General features: G+C 43.4%; 2 protein-coding genes, 1 long non-coding RNA gene and 3 other non-coding genes across 6 annotated transcripts in view; 2 read left to right on the top strand and 4 right to left on the bottom strand.

Moving 5' to 3' along the window:
* Positions 1–1,990: 1,990 nt before the first annotated feature.
* LOC112071623 (uncharacterized) lies at positions 1,991–5,289 on the bottom strand. Its single transcript, XR_002894142.2, has 7 exons — positions 4,570–5,289; positions 3,943–4,024; positions 3,642–3,684; positions 3,359–3,418; positions 3,087–3,104; positions 2,765–2,849; positions 1,991–2,268 (listed from the first exon to the last, which is right to left on the bottom strand). It is a non-coding gene; the product is annotated as an uncharacterized lncRNA (long non-coding RNA).
* LOC112071628 (small nucleolar RNA SNORD65) lies at positions 2,933–3,007 on the bottom strand. The gene has a single exon (XR_002894145.1). It is a non-coding gene; the product is annotated as a small nucleolar RNA SNORD65 (small nucleolar RNA).
* Positions 3,208–3,282, bottom strand: LOC112071630 (small nucleolar RNA SNORD65). Its single transcript, XR_002894147.1, has one exon. It is a non-coding gene; the product is annotated as a small nucleolar RNA SNORD65 (small nucleolar RNA).
* LOC112071629 (small nucleolar RNA SNORD65) lies at positions 3,502–3,576 on the bottom strand. The gene has a single exon (XR_002894146.1). It is a non-coding gene; the product is annotated as a small nucleolar RNA SNORD65 (small nucleolar RNA).
* Positions 5,290–7,527: 2,238 nt separating the features above from the next.
* camlg (calcium modulating ligand) lies at positions 7,528–11,305 on the top strand. Its single transcript, XM_024139057.2, has 4 exons — positions 7,528–7,817; positions 9,655–10,130; positions 10,288–10,353; positions 10,485–11,305. The coding sequence occupies exons 1-4, from the start codon at positions 7,679–7,681 to the stop codon at positions 10,683–10,685; spliced, it is 882 nt and encodes a 293-aa protein (XP_023994825.1). The 5' UTR covers positions 7,528–7,678; the 3' UTR covers positions 10,686–11,305.
* Positions 11,306–12,147: 842 nt separating this feature from the next.
* ddx46 (DEAD (Asp-Glu-Ala-Asp) box polypeptide 46) overlaps positions 12,148–12,580 on the top strand; it is a 19,219-nt gene continuing 18,786 nt past the window's right edge. Inside the window, exon 1 of the mRNA XM_024139056.2 lies at positions 12,148–12,282. Within this exon, the coding sequence (XP_023994824.1) occupies positions 12,266–12,282 (17 nt within the window). The 5' untranslated portion in view covers positions 12,148–12,265. The remainder of the gene's footprint in view (positions 12,283–12,580) is intronic.

Genomic DNA, 12,580 nt, shown 5'->3' with positions numbered 1-12,580 from the left:
GTGCAGTTAGACTAACAAGAATTTAAGCTTTCTGTCCATATAAGACATGTCTATGTCCTGGGAAATTCTCTTGTTCCTTACGTCTTGCTAATCACATTAGCGCACGTTAGCTCAACCGTCCCGTGGGTGGGACACCGATCCTGAAGAGATCCATAAGAGGTAATCCAATTTCAGCAGTGCCGAGCCCTCCTGTTGTTTGACCCTACATGGACTACGGCAGCGTCAGCTCCCGGTAGCTGTCGCAGAACGGTCGGAAGTAGGCTTTTTACGTCCTGTACTCATGCTACAAGATATACAAGATAGCACAGGGGTTTTGCCCCAGGAACCAAGATGTTGATTACCATAGACCTGCCAATGACAACAGCTGGTTCTTTCGCCTTGAGTAGTTTCGCAAACCCCTTGAGGACCGAAGGGCGGTGGCGCCCGATGGACCCGAACTAGCTGTAGTATCCATTGTGGACGATGAATGACCGGAGTCTTTGCCCCCAGGGAATAAGGCACCGGAACCTCTTGATCTAGGGCAGAGAAGTCATTTCTAGACCCCTTTGGGAAGGGATCCCTGCAGAGTTCCCGGCCAGTCGGCTGTGGACATGGCAGGCAACACTTCCACCAGGTCAGAGCAACATCCGGCTACTGGGGTAGAACAGAAAAAAAGTATGCGGGCATGGATTCCACAGTAGCTTGTGTAGGTTCGCTACGAGTAGCCACTTCTCCGTTGTAGTCCTCTGCAAAGGAGAATGAGCTCCTTTGGAATCCATGAAGCCTTTGTGCTTCATACCAGGACTCTCCAACCTTGTAGCTGGAGAGCTACCGTCCTGTAGGATTTTGAGCCAACCTTAATCTAGAGCACCCAATTCTAATAATTAGCTGGTTGATAAACTGAATCAGGTCAGATAAAACTGGGGTTGGAACGAAAACCTACAGGACAGTAGCTGTCCAGGAACTGCACCGGAGAACCATGCTCTAAACCAACAAAATTAGACAGGGGTTTGCACAATGCAGTCAAATATAGATCCTCATAATTAGTGGCCTGTAGGCCAAGTCCTCCCTGGGAGATAAATAATTAGTGGCCTGTAGGCCAAATCCTCCCTGGGAGATAAATAATTAGTGGCCTGTAGACCAAATCCTCCCTGGGAGATAAATAATTAGTGGCCTGTAGGCCAAATCCTCCCTGGGAGATAAATTCCATAGCGTAAGAGGGGAACAGCCATCAACAGGAAGAAAAAAAGGAATTGTGTGGTAGCTCTTACAGGACTGGCCATCTTTCCTAAACCATAGGACAATTTAAAAAAAGACCAGCTTCCATTTATATTACCATATAGTGATGCAACACTATATTCCCACCAGGAAGCAGCTCCAGTCTGTATGACACTTCAATATATTTTCCATTGGTTCAGTCTGAATGTCCTGGACCATAGAAAAATATAACAAAGTCCAATGTTATGCAATAGTGCTCAATTTACCCAATTGAGGGATGCATCATAGCCAAAGGCTTAGTTGCGTTTGTGCACGATAGCATACCTGAATATTGAGCCAATCCCAGAGCTGTCAGCTCATCCCCTTGTCTGCTGGGCTTGATGTTTTTCCTTTAAGAAGTCTTGAGCCTCCTTGACAGTGTAAAACGTTTAAGGTCAAGATGAATGGTAGGTCAAGATGAATTTCGGCAGGTTTAGCTGGACTCTCACATCATTGAAGGTCGCCCTGTTTCTGCAGCTCAGCACTGAGCTGTGTGTAGATGCAGATCCTCTTCCATGCATAGGTCGGATCCCCTCATTCTGCTGCGAGGTGAACAATTTGCCTTCAAAACTGTCGATTTGTACAATCCTATACCAGGGCCATGCAATGTTTATCAGTGGCATGGGAAACATACCCTTCTGACATAACTCCTGCACTCATGTTGCTGATCAAGTCATTGCTTACCTGACATCCATATAACAGTCAAAGGATTATTTCACATTCATGCACAAGTTAACTGCAGATAAACAAAGACCAGGGTTAAAACCTATTTATTGAAGTTCAAAGAATGAGACTGTCTCTTCTATAATCACAGACAAAAAACACCATTACTCAGCAAAACCTCAAAATAAACGAAGCAGAACACACACAGAGAAAGGAAAACAATGCACACTGCTGCTCATGCTCCCAGGTGATATTTATTACAACAATGTTTTGAGCTTTAGGTCTCCATGTCTCAGGTGGGTCCCATATGGGCTACCACACAATTCCTTTCTTCCAGTTGATGGCTGTTCCCCTCAGTGACATCACTTCCTGAAACAAATATATATAACAGTTTCACAACATTAACATTCAATGTATCAAAATATTTGATCAGATATTATATAATTTACTACCATACAGAACAAACAATTCAATTAAAATCAAAGACAAGTCTAAAAACTAGTCCTCCACAAGCAGGGTCTGTACCATTATTTTACCGTCATGTCAATAGAATTAAACAGTCCTAAAAAAGAAAACCTTGAGGAACTGCAGTGAGATCGTAGACCATCAGCAGTAATACGTCAAGTCCTATCAGTCAGGTACTTATGGAACCAGTTAAATACTGCTTTACCCAACCCATTAGAGGAGTCTATGCAATAAGGAACGATCAACAGTATACGGCTTTAGAGAGATCACTAAAATGATCAGCACATTACAGTTTACTATCCATAGTCTTTACTATATTATTTAAAGCCAGGGCTGCTGCAGAAATTGCACCCTGAGGATAGTAGAATGTAAAATCATTGTTGTTGATCTTAACACTGACCTCTAGTGGTAGTTCTGTGTCAAGTTACCAGAGCAAGAAAGGAAGCGCTGACCATCTTGGAAACTCCGGCCACTTGGAAGAGAATCTGAAAATGTTTGAGTATTGTAAGAGTTAATTCCCATTTTATCACATTGAACTCCGGTCAAGTCAATAACTGCCACTTGATGCGTTCAGAAAACCGAATATCACCACTAAACAATCTGACGGTAATTCCAGCTATTTTCAGTTTAGTATTCATCATTACCACACCAGGACACGTAAAGAAACTCATACAGCTTAGATATAGAATAGGGTTTGATAGATTGTGAAAGTGACTACTCACCTGGAGGATAGATGGGAGCTGAGAATCAGCAAGGGGCAACCAAACAGACGAGGAAGATGGAAAATAAATAATAATTAGTTGAAAGAAACCTAGAGCTGTCAAATTAAAACATGCTCAAATGTTTCAGAAACACAAATGTCACCACAATACAATCTGCAGGTAATTCCAGCTATTTTCAGTTTAGTATTCATCTTAACATAAACACAGGCAAGTATTCCTTTCTTCCAGCTGACCAAGCTAGGGCAGCTTGAGCCCAGAGTGAATGTCCTTACCTCAGTGTACATATCCAGTTCAGGGAGACCTTAAAAGGATATTATTCAAAGGGACACCACCTGAAAAGTAGAGAATCTAAGATTACAATATGTGAAAAATGTACTAATGTTATATAGGCAAGTTCGAATTCACTGCCAGTCATGTTCAGAAAACCGAATATCACCACTTTAAAATCTGACGGTAATTCCAGCTATTTTCAGTTTAGTATTCATCACAACGAGACTAGACAGATAAGATAAATGTCAAAGTGAAGTCTAGGTGAAGTGGGTGTGGTAGTCTTACCTTGAGTCTCCGAGTCATCAACTCATTGGGGTCGGTGTCACTCCTGTTCAAAACAAACACAGGGGGGTTTATGAGCATCTATATGAAAGAAATGATCTCCTGAACATGGCTGATGTTCTCGTAACACAGCTGTTGCATCAAACTCTTCCTATTTAAGCTTTCATCATCGACAGCTGTGGCCATGGTGCCTATTCAAAATCATTGATCAGAGGACACCAAATCACTTAAATTATAAACAAATGTGCCATTGAATACCCAACTAGACATAACTAGTCAGGCCTCAATAGCCCGTTGAATTTACCAGCCATGTGCAGTCAATGGTGCATGCTCCAGTTCACTCCACACTGGCCAGGTCCAGAAGGAGTGGTCTCCCGAATCTAGAACTGATGTACAATTTGGTTAATGCATGAGGATTAACAGGACTTGCATTTCAAAAAGCTGTGGGCTAGCTAGCTTAGCCAACTAAACGATTTAAGATTGAGTTGAGTTGCGACTAATGGGAGGACTGGAGCTCCGACGTCACAAAAATGACGTTTACAAAAAACGACTGACTTCAGCGCCCAAAGAACAGGCCGCAATTACAGACATGTTTGTGTAATTTCGGGATATGCTTTGGGTGCTGAAATCAGTAGTTGTTAACTTCCATTTTATGTAACGTAGGAACGCCAGTTCGACCACACTAGTCGCCCCTCAGCTCAATCATATAGCGTGGAGTTCAGTTTAATCGGCTACAGTTACCTATGCTAATTTCCATTGCGTAAACTGGTTTTCCGTGTATCAGATGGATAGCAGGAAAACTAACAGATGGCTAACAGTTAAGGAATCTTCGTCTTACTAGAAGTTCACACACACAAATTGTAAAAAAAATCGACCACGTTAGTTACGCATTATCAATTAATTCAGTAACATCCACGCCAAACAGACTTACCCCGGCATGGTTTACGTATCTCAAGTTCCCCACGTGCATGGTTCTGCAAGGCCCAACCCTCCACAACTACCAATCTAGCTACTTGGAGCTAACGTTAATGACCAGTTCAGGAGCATTGCAAGACTCAAGTGGCAGCAGTGTACCAATAACTAACGTTAAACACTAATGAAGCATTTCTAAGATATAACTTCGACATTGAGAAAGACGTCTCCAGGTCGATCACAAGACTAATCGAATGATCGAGCATGTGGCTGGCCAGTCCATTGCGCTATATAAACTCTCTTGGTACATTCAAGAGAACTGGGGACTCGGGAAAAACGAGCTCAGAATGGGGGGAAAAAATCTCAGGATCGTGACGTCGGTGACCTTCATGTCAGAGAAATTGGAGTTCTTGGATGATGGCGCTTTCAAGACAACTGGGAACTCGGAAGAAACGAGGTCAAATCACGACGTAGAAAGAGTGACTTGGAATTCCGAGTTAGATGACCATTCAAAATGATTTTTCCCAGTCCGAGCTCATATTATCCAGAGTTCCCAGTTGTTTTGAAAGCGGCATGACGCCCGAATTTACGACTAGTAATTCCAAATTGGATGACCGTTCAAAACAAATTTTTCCAGTCAGAGATCGTTTTTATTAGTTCCCAATTGTTTTGAACGCACTGAAGTCGGAGGTTGGAGATTCCCGAGTTCCGAGCTAGGTTGAAGTTCCAAGTTGTCGAGAACGCACCATTGGTCTCCGGGCATTATATTGAGAGGGTGAGGATGACACGTTCACGTACTAATCGAAACTCGGAAATTTCTGACTTGGAAATTCGTTGAAGAAACATGAGCTCTGAGTTTCCCACTTGAAAGTACCAGAATCGACTAATAGTAAGCTCCTCTAGTCTGTAGGCTGGGGAAGGTAGGAGTCTGTAGGCTGGGGAGGAAGGTAGGGAGTCTGTAGGCTGGGGAGGAAGGTAGGGAGTCTGTAGGCTGGGGAGGAAGGTAGGGAGTCTGTAGGCCGGGAGAAAGGTAGGGAGTCTGTAGGCTGGAGGAAGGTAGGGAGTCTGTAGGCTGGAGGAAGGTAGGGAATCTGTAGCTGGGGAGGAAGTAGGGAGTCTGTAGGCTGGGAGGAAGTAGGGAGTCTGTAGGCTGGGAGGAAGGTAGGAGTCTGTAGGCTGGGAGAAGGTAGGGAGTCTGTAGGCTGGGGAGGAAGTAGGGAGTCGTAGGGGGGAGAGGTAGGGAGTCTGTAGGGTGGGGAGGAGGGGAGGGAGTCTGTAGGCTGGGGAGGAAGGTAGGGAGTCTGTAGGCTGGGGAGGAAGGTAGGGAGTGCGATGACATAAGAATAGCGCGAAGTACAAACCCTCATCTCCTGAGTACAAACCAAGTGGAGTTACCTTTACTTACTCTCTTGAGAACCGTAAGGATCTCGAGGTGGAGTCAGCCGGTAGTAATGATTGCTCTGAAGTTGAGCCTGACCAAGATGAGGTCGGCCTTACCTGTGGCAACAGGTGTGGCGGAGACTTCCTAGCTTTGCCCCGATGAACAAACCAGAAATTATTATGGACCGTTAGGAGTGAGATTTTTGCAGAAAGTGGATCCATGTTTATTTGGCCGACACATATGTTGTGTGAAGCTGGGTGAAGAACAAACTGGGAACTGTTACATTTGTCAAAGTCTCGGGGAAATGGAAATGTGTTGATTTTTTTTGTGCATCGTCCGTCCAGAGGCAGCAGGTGCTCCGCATCACGTGTTCCTGTGTCGTGCTCCGCTCTCCGGAGCAGGGCGTCGCTCAAAATAATGATCAGTGGGGTGGCGTTGAGATCATAAGATGAGAAAGAATATTACTGGTGTTTGTGATGCCCAGCATTTCGTGAGATGCAGAATCTGTGGAAATGGTGGATACCCTGTTTGTCTTGTTGAGCTTTGATATGGAGTTTCTACCTGCTAGTCTTTAACCGGGCAAGTCAGTTAAGAACAAATTCTGATTTACAATGATAGCCTACCCCGGCCAAACCCTAATCTGGACAACGCTGGGCCAATTGTTCGCCGCCCTACGGGACTCCCAAACACAGCCGGTTGGGATACAGCCTGGAATTGAACCAGGGTCTGTAGTGATGCTTACTAGCACTATCATGCAGTGCCTTAGACTGCTGCGCCACTCTCCGAAGTGCCCTGTTCGAGAGAGACAAGTTGAGATTTCCAGAGTTTGAGTGGGGAAGAAGGTTTCATATGCTGAAGCAGTAAGGACAGTAGAGGATAGCCAAAGGGTGAGGGATTCAACTGGTGAGTAGGCCAGAAGGGATGAGTTTTAGTAAGGTTGGATTTCTTGCGTTTATAGCCATGGTGATCAACTGCACTGCACTGATGGAGCGGAAAGCACAGAAGATAGATGAGGTAGTTGCAGCAGCAGAGAAGCATTTGGGTGCGAGATTTTAGTGCAGATGATCTACAGGTAGTTTTGAGAGAAGGGGTTCCATCCTCCCAGGCCGACGGCCTGGTGTAGGATCATTTAGGCCCAAAGTAGTGGGATGGGGTGGTTGTTTTTTGGGGGGGATAGTGTATAGCACAGGAGGTTGATGACACCTTAATTGGGGAGAATGGGCTTGTGGTAATGACTGGAATGGAATTAGTTTAATGGTTACGAATACATCAAACATGGTTTCCAGATGTTTGATCCCATTCCATTTGCTCCGTTCCGGCCATTATTATGAGCCGTTCTCCCCTCAGCAGCCTCCTGTTGTGTATAGGTGAAGGGTTAGATGGTGGTGCAATTCAAATGTTTCCCCTTTTCTTGTGACTAAAATGTGCAATCCACACTCCGACCTGCAAAAGGCAGAAATACACAACACAGCACCTCGTCTGCCGGAAATTCACACCAAAAAGAAAAATCTCTTAGCAAATAACTTAAATTCATTTTAACTCGGATATTCTGAGTTTTCGGTAGGACGTGAACGCGGCATGAGATCATCAACGTGCGCACTTATACAGACAATAGGGCCCATTATGACGTGTCCCACTTAGTGTTCGCTGTTCTCTGCTGTAATAATCTAAGGATTTGTGTGCACGGTTACACAGATCAGAAAATAGTGTGTTTTATATATCAAATAATCTTAATATTTCTGAAACTATGGACGCCCCCGAAGAGAAAACTTGTCTTTCTGCTGCGCAAAGAAGAGCAGAAATTCGGAGGCGAAAATTGCTCATGAATTCCGAAGACCGAATGAACAGAATCGTGGGTTTCACCAAAGCTGAAGCTGAAAAGAACGGTAAGGAAAATCTAACTGATGGTAAACGGTTTGCTGGCTGATCAGACAAGCAGATTGCATTGCCTGTTAGTTTATTAGCTTGCAGCTCTACCATCGAAACTGGCAGCTAACGGTAGCTTGTTACCATCTAAATGTTAGCTGCACAGTACACACTTACTGAGCTAGCTAGGGACCATAATGGTGCAGTGAGTTGAAGAGAAACCATGCGTCAGTGTGGAATGTACTGTAGTCATGACAATTCAGTGCTCTTCTGTAATATATAAAAAGCTTACTAATATAAATGTGCATTTTTATATATAAGTACCAGTCAAAGGTTTGGACACCTACTCATTCAAGGGTTTTTCATTATTTTACTATTTTCTACATTGTAGAATAATAGTGAAGACATCGAAATGATGAAATAACACATGGAATCGTGTAGTAACCAAAAAGTGTTAAACAAATCCAAATATATTTGAGATTCTTCAAAGTAGCCACCCTTTGTCTTGATGAGAGCTTTGCACACTCTCAACCAGCTTCATGGTTAATTTGAGCAATTGATTCAGCCAATCAGTTGTGTTGTGACAAGGTAGGGGTGATCAAGTGCATATTATGGCAAGAACAGCTCAAATAAGCAAAGAGAAACGACAGTCCATCATTACTTTGAGACATGAAGGTCAGCTAATGTGGAACATTTGTGCAGTCGCAAAAACCCATCAAGCGCTATGATGAAACTGTCTCTCATGAGGACCGCCACAGAAAAGGGAGACCCAGAGTTACCTCTGCTGCAGAGGATAAGTTCATTAGAGATACCAACCTCAAAAATCAGCAAGTAACTGCACCTCAGATTGCAGCCAAAATAAATGCTTCAAAGAGTTCAAGTAACAGACACATCGAAACATCCACTGTAAAGAGGAGACTGCGTGAATCAGGCCTTCATGGTCGAATTGCTGCAAAGAAACCACTACTAAAGGATACCAATAAGACGAAGAGACTTGCTTGGGCCAAGAAACACGACCAATGGACATTAGACCGGTGGAAATCTGTCCTTTGGTTTGATTAGTCCAAATTGGAGATTTTTGGTTCCATCCGCTGTGTCTTTGTGAGACACAGAGTAGGTGAACGGATGATCTCCGCATGTGTGTTTCCCACCGTGAAGCATGGAGGAGGATGTGTGATGGTGTGGGGGTGCTTTGCTGGTGACACTGTCTGTGATTTATTTAGAATTCAAGGCACACTTAACCAGCATGGCTACCACAGCATTCTGCAGCGATACGCCATTCCATCTGGTTTGCACTTAGTGGGACTATCATTTGTTTTTCCAACAGGACAATGACCCAACACACCTTCAAGCTGTGTAAGGGCTATTTGACCAAGAAGGGGAGTGCTGCATCAGATGACCTGGCCTCCACAATCACCCGGCCTTAACCCAATTGAGATGATTTGGGATGAGTTGGACCGCAGAGTGAAGGAAAAGCATCCACCAAGTGCTCAGCATATTTGGGAATTCCTTCAAGACTGTTTGAAAAGCATTCCAGGTGAAGCTAGTTGAGATAATGCCAAGAGTGTGCAAAGCTGTCATCAAGGCAAAGGGTGTCTACTTTGAAGAATCTAAAATCATCTAAAATATAATTTGATTTAACACTTTTTTGATTACTACATGATTCCATGTGTGTTATTTCATAGTTTTGATGTCTTCACTATTATTCTACAATGTAGAAAATAGTAAAAATAAAGAAACTCTTGAATAAGATTCTGATACTGTGTATATCCAATAATAGAATCTCTGTTTGTATCTCACTTCACAGAGAAGTCTAGTTAGCCTAATCCGTTAAACTAACAATGCCGTCTCATACAGGAGCGTCAAGTCTTGTCACAGAGCCTAGGTTCCATCTGGACTTGGACAGGAACAAGCCGTGGTCAGCATCCTCATCCCCAAGACTGTCTCCATTCCTCCCAGAGGCAGTAGGCAGCAGCCACCCCCACAGCGACCTTCCAGAGAGGAAAGGGTCTCCCCTGCCAGACAGCAGTGAGGTGCTGGGTGGGGGCGGTGTAGACAAGGATGTGACTCCAGGGGTCCGACACAGGCCACGGGGAGAGGCCCAGCTGGCAGCTGATGAGCCCAGCCATTCCGAATCCCCACGCAGAGGGTTGCAGAAGTATCTGTCCCGCTTTGATGACGCCATGAAGCTCAGAGGCCAACTCGCCAATGAGAATCAAGCCCAGGATGCAGCCGGCTCAGACCCAGAAGAGTTGGACTCCTTCAGGCTCTTCAGGCTTGTCGGCAGTGTCCTCCTCGCCATCTTTGTCAGAGGTTTTGTCTGCAAGTATCTGGTGAGTCGGATCAGAAAAGTGTTGCATTTTCCCTTGAGGTTTTGGAATTTGTTCAATACCACTGAGCAATTCTGTCTTTGATTCGGCTGCACTGATTGTGAAATGAGAGTAGACCTGTAGCAGTTCACTAACTAGGCTATACTCTTTTCTTTTGCAGTCCATATTCGCACCATTTCTCACCCTCGAACTGGCCTACATGGGGTTGTACAAGTATTTTCCAAAGGTTTGAGATACATCTACACCGTTACTATGTAGTGAGTGGAGCACAGCTATAACAAATGGGTCAGATGTATGTAGTCATTATCCTGTGCAGTATTATTATACATCCATAAACGTGTAATAACTTTCCACCAGGTTGAGAAGAAGATGCAGACCACAGTGCTGACCGCCGCCCTCCTGCTGTCTGGTATCCCCGCTGAGGTCATCAACCGCTTCATGGACACCTACAGGAAGATGGCTGACGTCTTCGCCGACCTCTGTGTCTACTTCTTCACCTTCGTCCTCAGTCACGAGATCCTGCTGTTGGTTAGTTCAGAAGAGACCGATACTCCCTGATGGACTGGAGGTCGCCGTGCTGTGGCGCTGGCAATGTCACCCCCTCTGGGTGACAAGAGGGCATGACCCCTGATAGTGATCCTTCACCCTACCTCCCAACCATGTCCCATCCTGAGTCAGTACACCTCATAGGGGAGGGTGTTCGGAGGTGCAGGGTCCACAGGTGGATAAGAGAGGAAGACAGAACTAACTGGTTGAACAAGGTAACATAACATGCATTTGTGTTCTGGCCCTCTACTATCCAGTAAAACAACACATTTCACTGCACCTTTCTGTTGTATATTAAACATCTTACATATGAATCTTGTCCATAGGAGCTGCTTTAAGTTACTGTTTAAGTAGCTCCCTACAGTGTTTACATAAGGGGTTCAGTTACTTTGCGATTTTGTTTGTTTCAAGTGAATTAATCTATCTCGTATGGAAGACAGGAGAAGCACTTGTCTTTTTTTTTTTTTAATGTTTTTTTTGCACCCTTTTATGCTTAAAGACATTGTTGACTTTATCTGTACATGTGCAAGCTCTTATTAAAAGAGGTCAATTGTGTCATCTGAACTAGAAGAATAATTGCTTAGGATTGTCTTTTTGGAACGTGTGTTTTGTCACTGCTATTCAGTGTTGGGCGGTGGGGTCTTATTAGCTTGTATATTATCTGTGCTGAATAACTCTGATTTGTGGAAATGTCATGTATTGCTCTCCTAGTTATCCCAGCCTCACTAATACTGTCTTTCTGTGGCATGCTACATCATCTGTTAATTAAACAACAAAAAATGTATTTAACAAGGCAAGTCAGTTGAGAACAAATTCTTATTTTCAATGACAGTCTAGGAACAGTGGGTTTAACTGCCTTGTCAACTCGGCGATTCGATTTAGCAACCTTTCGGTTACTAGTCCAACGCTGTAACCACTAGGCTACATGCCTCCCCAAATCCTACATGGCATCCAAATTAAGTTATTCAGTTGGTGTGAGGTTTTTTTTCTTTTCTTTGTAACTTCATTGGTGTGATCTTGTTTGTCAGATCGACTTGATTAATTTTCATAATTTTGAAAATTATAATTTTGTTAGGGGTAAATGCTTTATTCATGCTTTATTTATTGTATGTGAAATATTGAAATCAATATCAAACACAAAGATAAAGAGATGGGAATGTTGCATCTTATAGTGGTATTTAAGTTCTGCTAACAACATGCTGTAATGAATATGCTGTGTTAAACAAATAAAACCTTGGAACATTTCACAATTGTTTCTGGTTGATTTTTAGATCAGTCATTAAACTCCTAGATGTAGGCAGTGACCTTGTACATTTGGGTTTATGTCAACTATGTCTGATGTTTATGCACTAGGAGAGTAAATGCTAATCTTTTTTTCAACTTTTACTAACAATATTTCTACAATATGAAGTTAAAATAATCATCCCACCACTAGAGGCGCACACATTCAATGCAGCTACGTAATCTAAGAAGAACGGTCACTTTTTGATTACGTTCCAGGAAACAGCTAACGTGATCACGCATGAAAACAAATGCACAAAGTTTAACAATAAAACATTGATATTTAATATCTTTGAGGACTCAACGTAAATATGGGGCGCGAGTCAAGGTAAGTGAGTAGTTTAAGGGTCTCTTGTATTATTTTTGTCTGTTTTGAAGGATTAAAAAAACCGAGCTAGCTATCAAGTCTGCAACGTTGATCCAACGCGCTAGCTAATAAGCTAGCTAACGTTTACAGACCATTGAATGTGATAGATATCTAGCTAGCTGGCTAGTTAGCTTAATAGACAAAGTAAAAATACTTGATAATGCATTCACAAACGACACAATTATTTAAAACACATTGACCATGTGCTGTGCAGTTGTATATGGAGCTTTCAAGAAAACTAGGAACTCGGTGGGTGGGG

Source organism: Salvelinus sp. IW2-2015, unplaced genomic scaffold (genome assembly GCF_002910315.2).
Source record: "Salvelinus sp. IW2-2015 unplaced genomic scaffold, ASM291031v2 Un_scaffold1668, whole genome shotgun sequence".
Classification (NCBI taxonomy): Eukaryota; Metazoa; Chordata; class Actinopteri; order Salmoniformes; family Salmonidae; genus Salvelinus; species Salvelinus sp. IW2-2015.
This window is presented reverse-complemented; position numbering and strand designations above follow the sequence as displayed.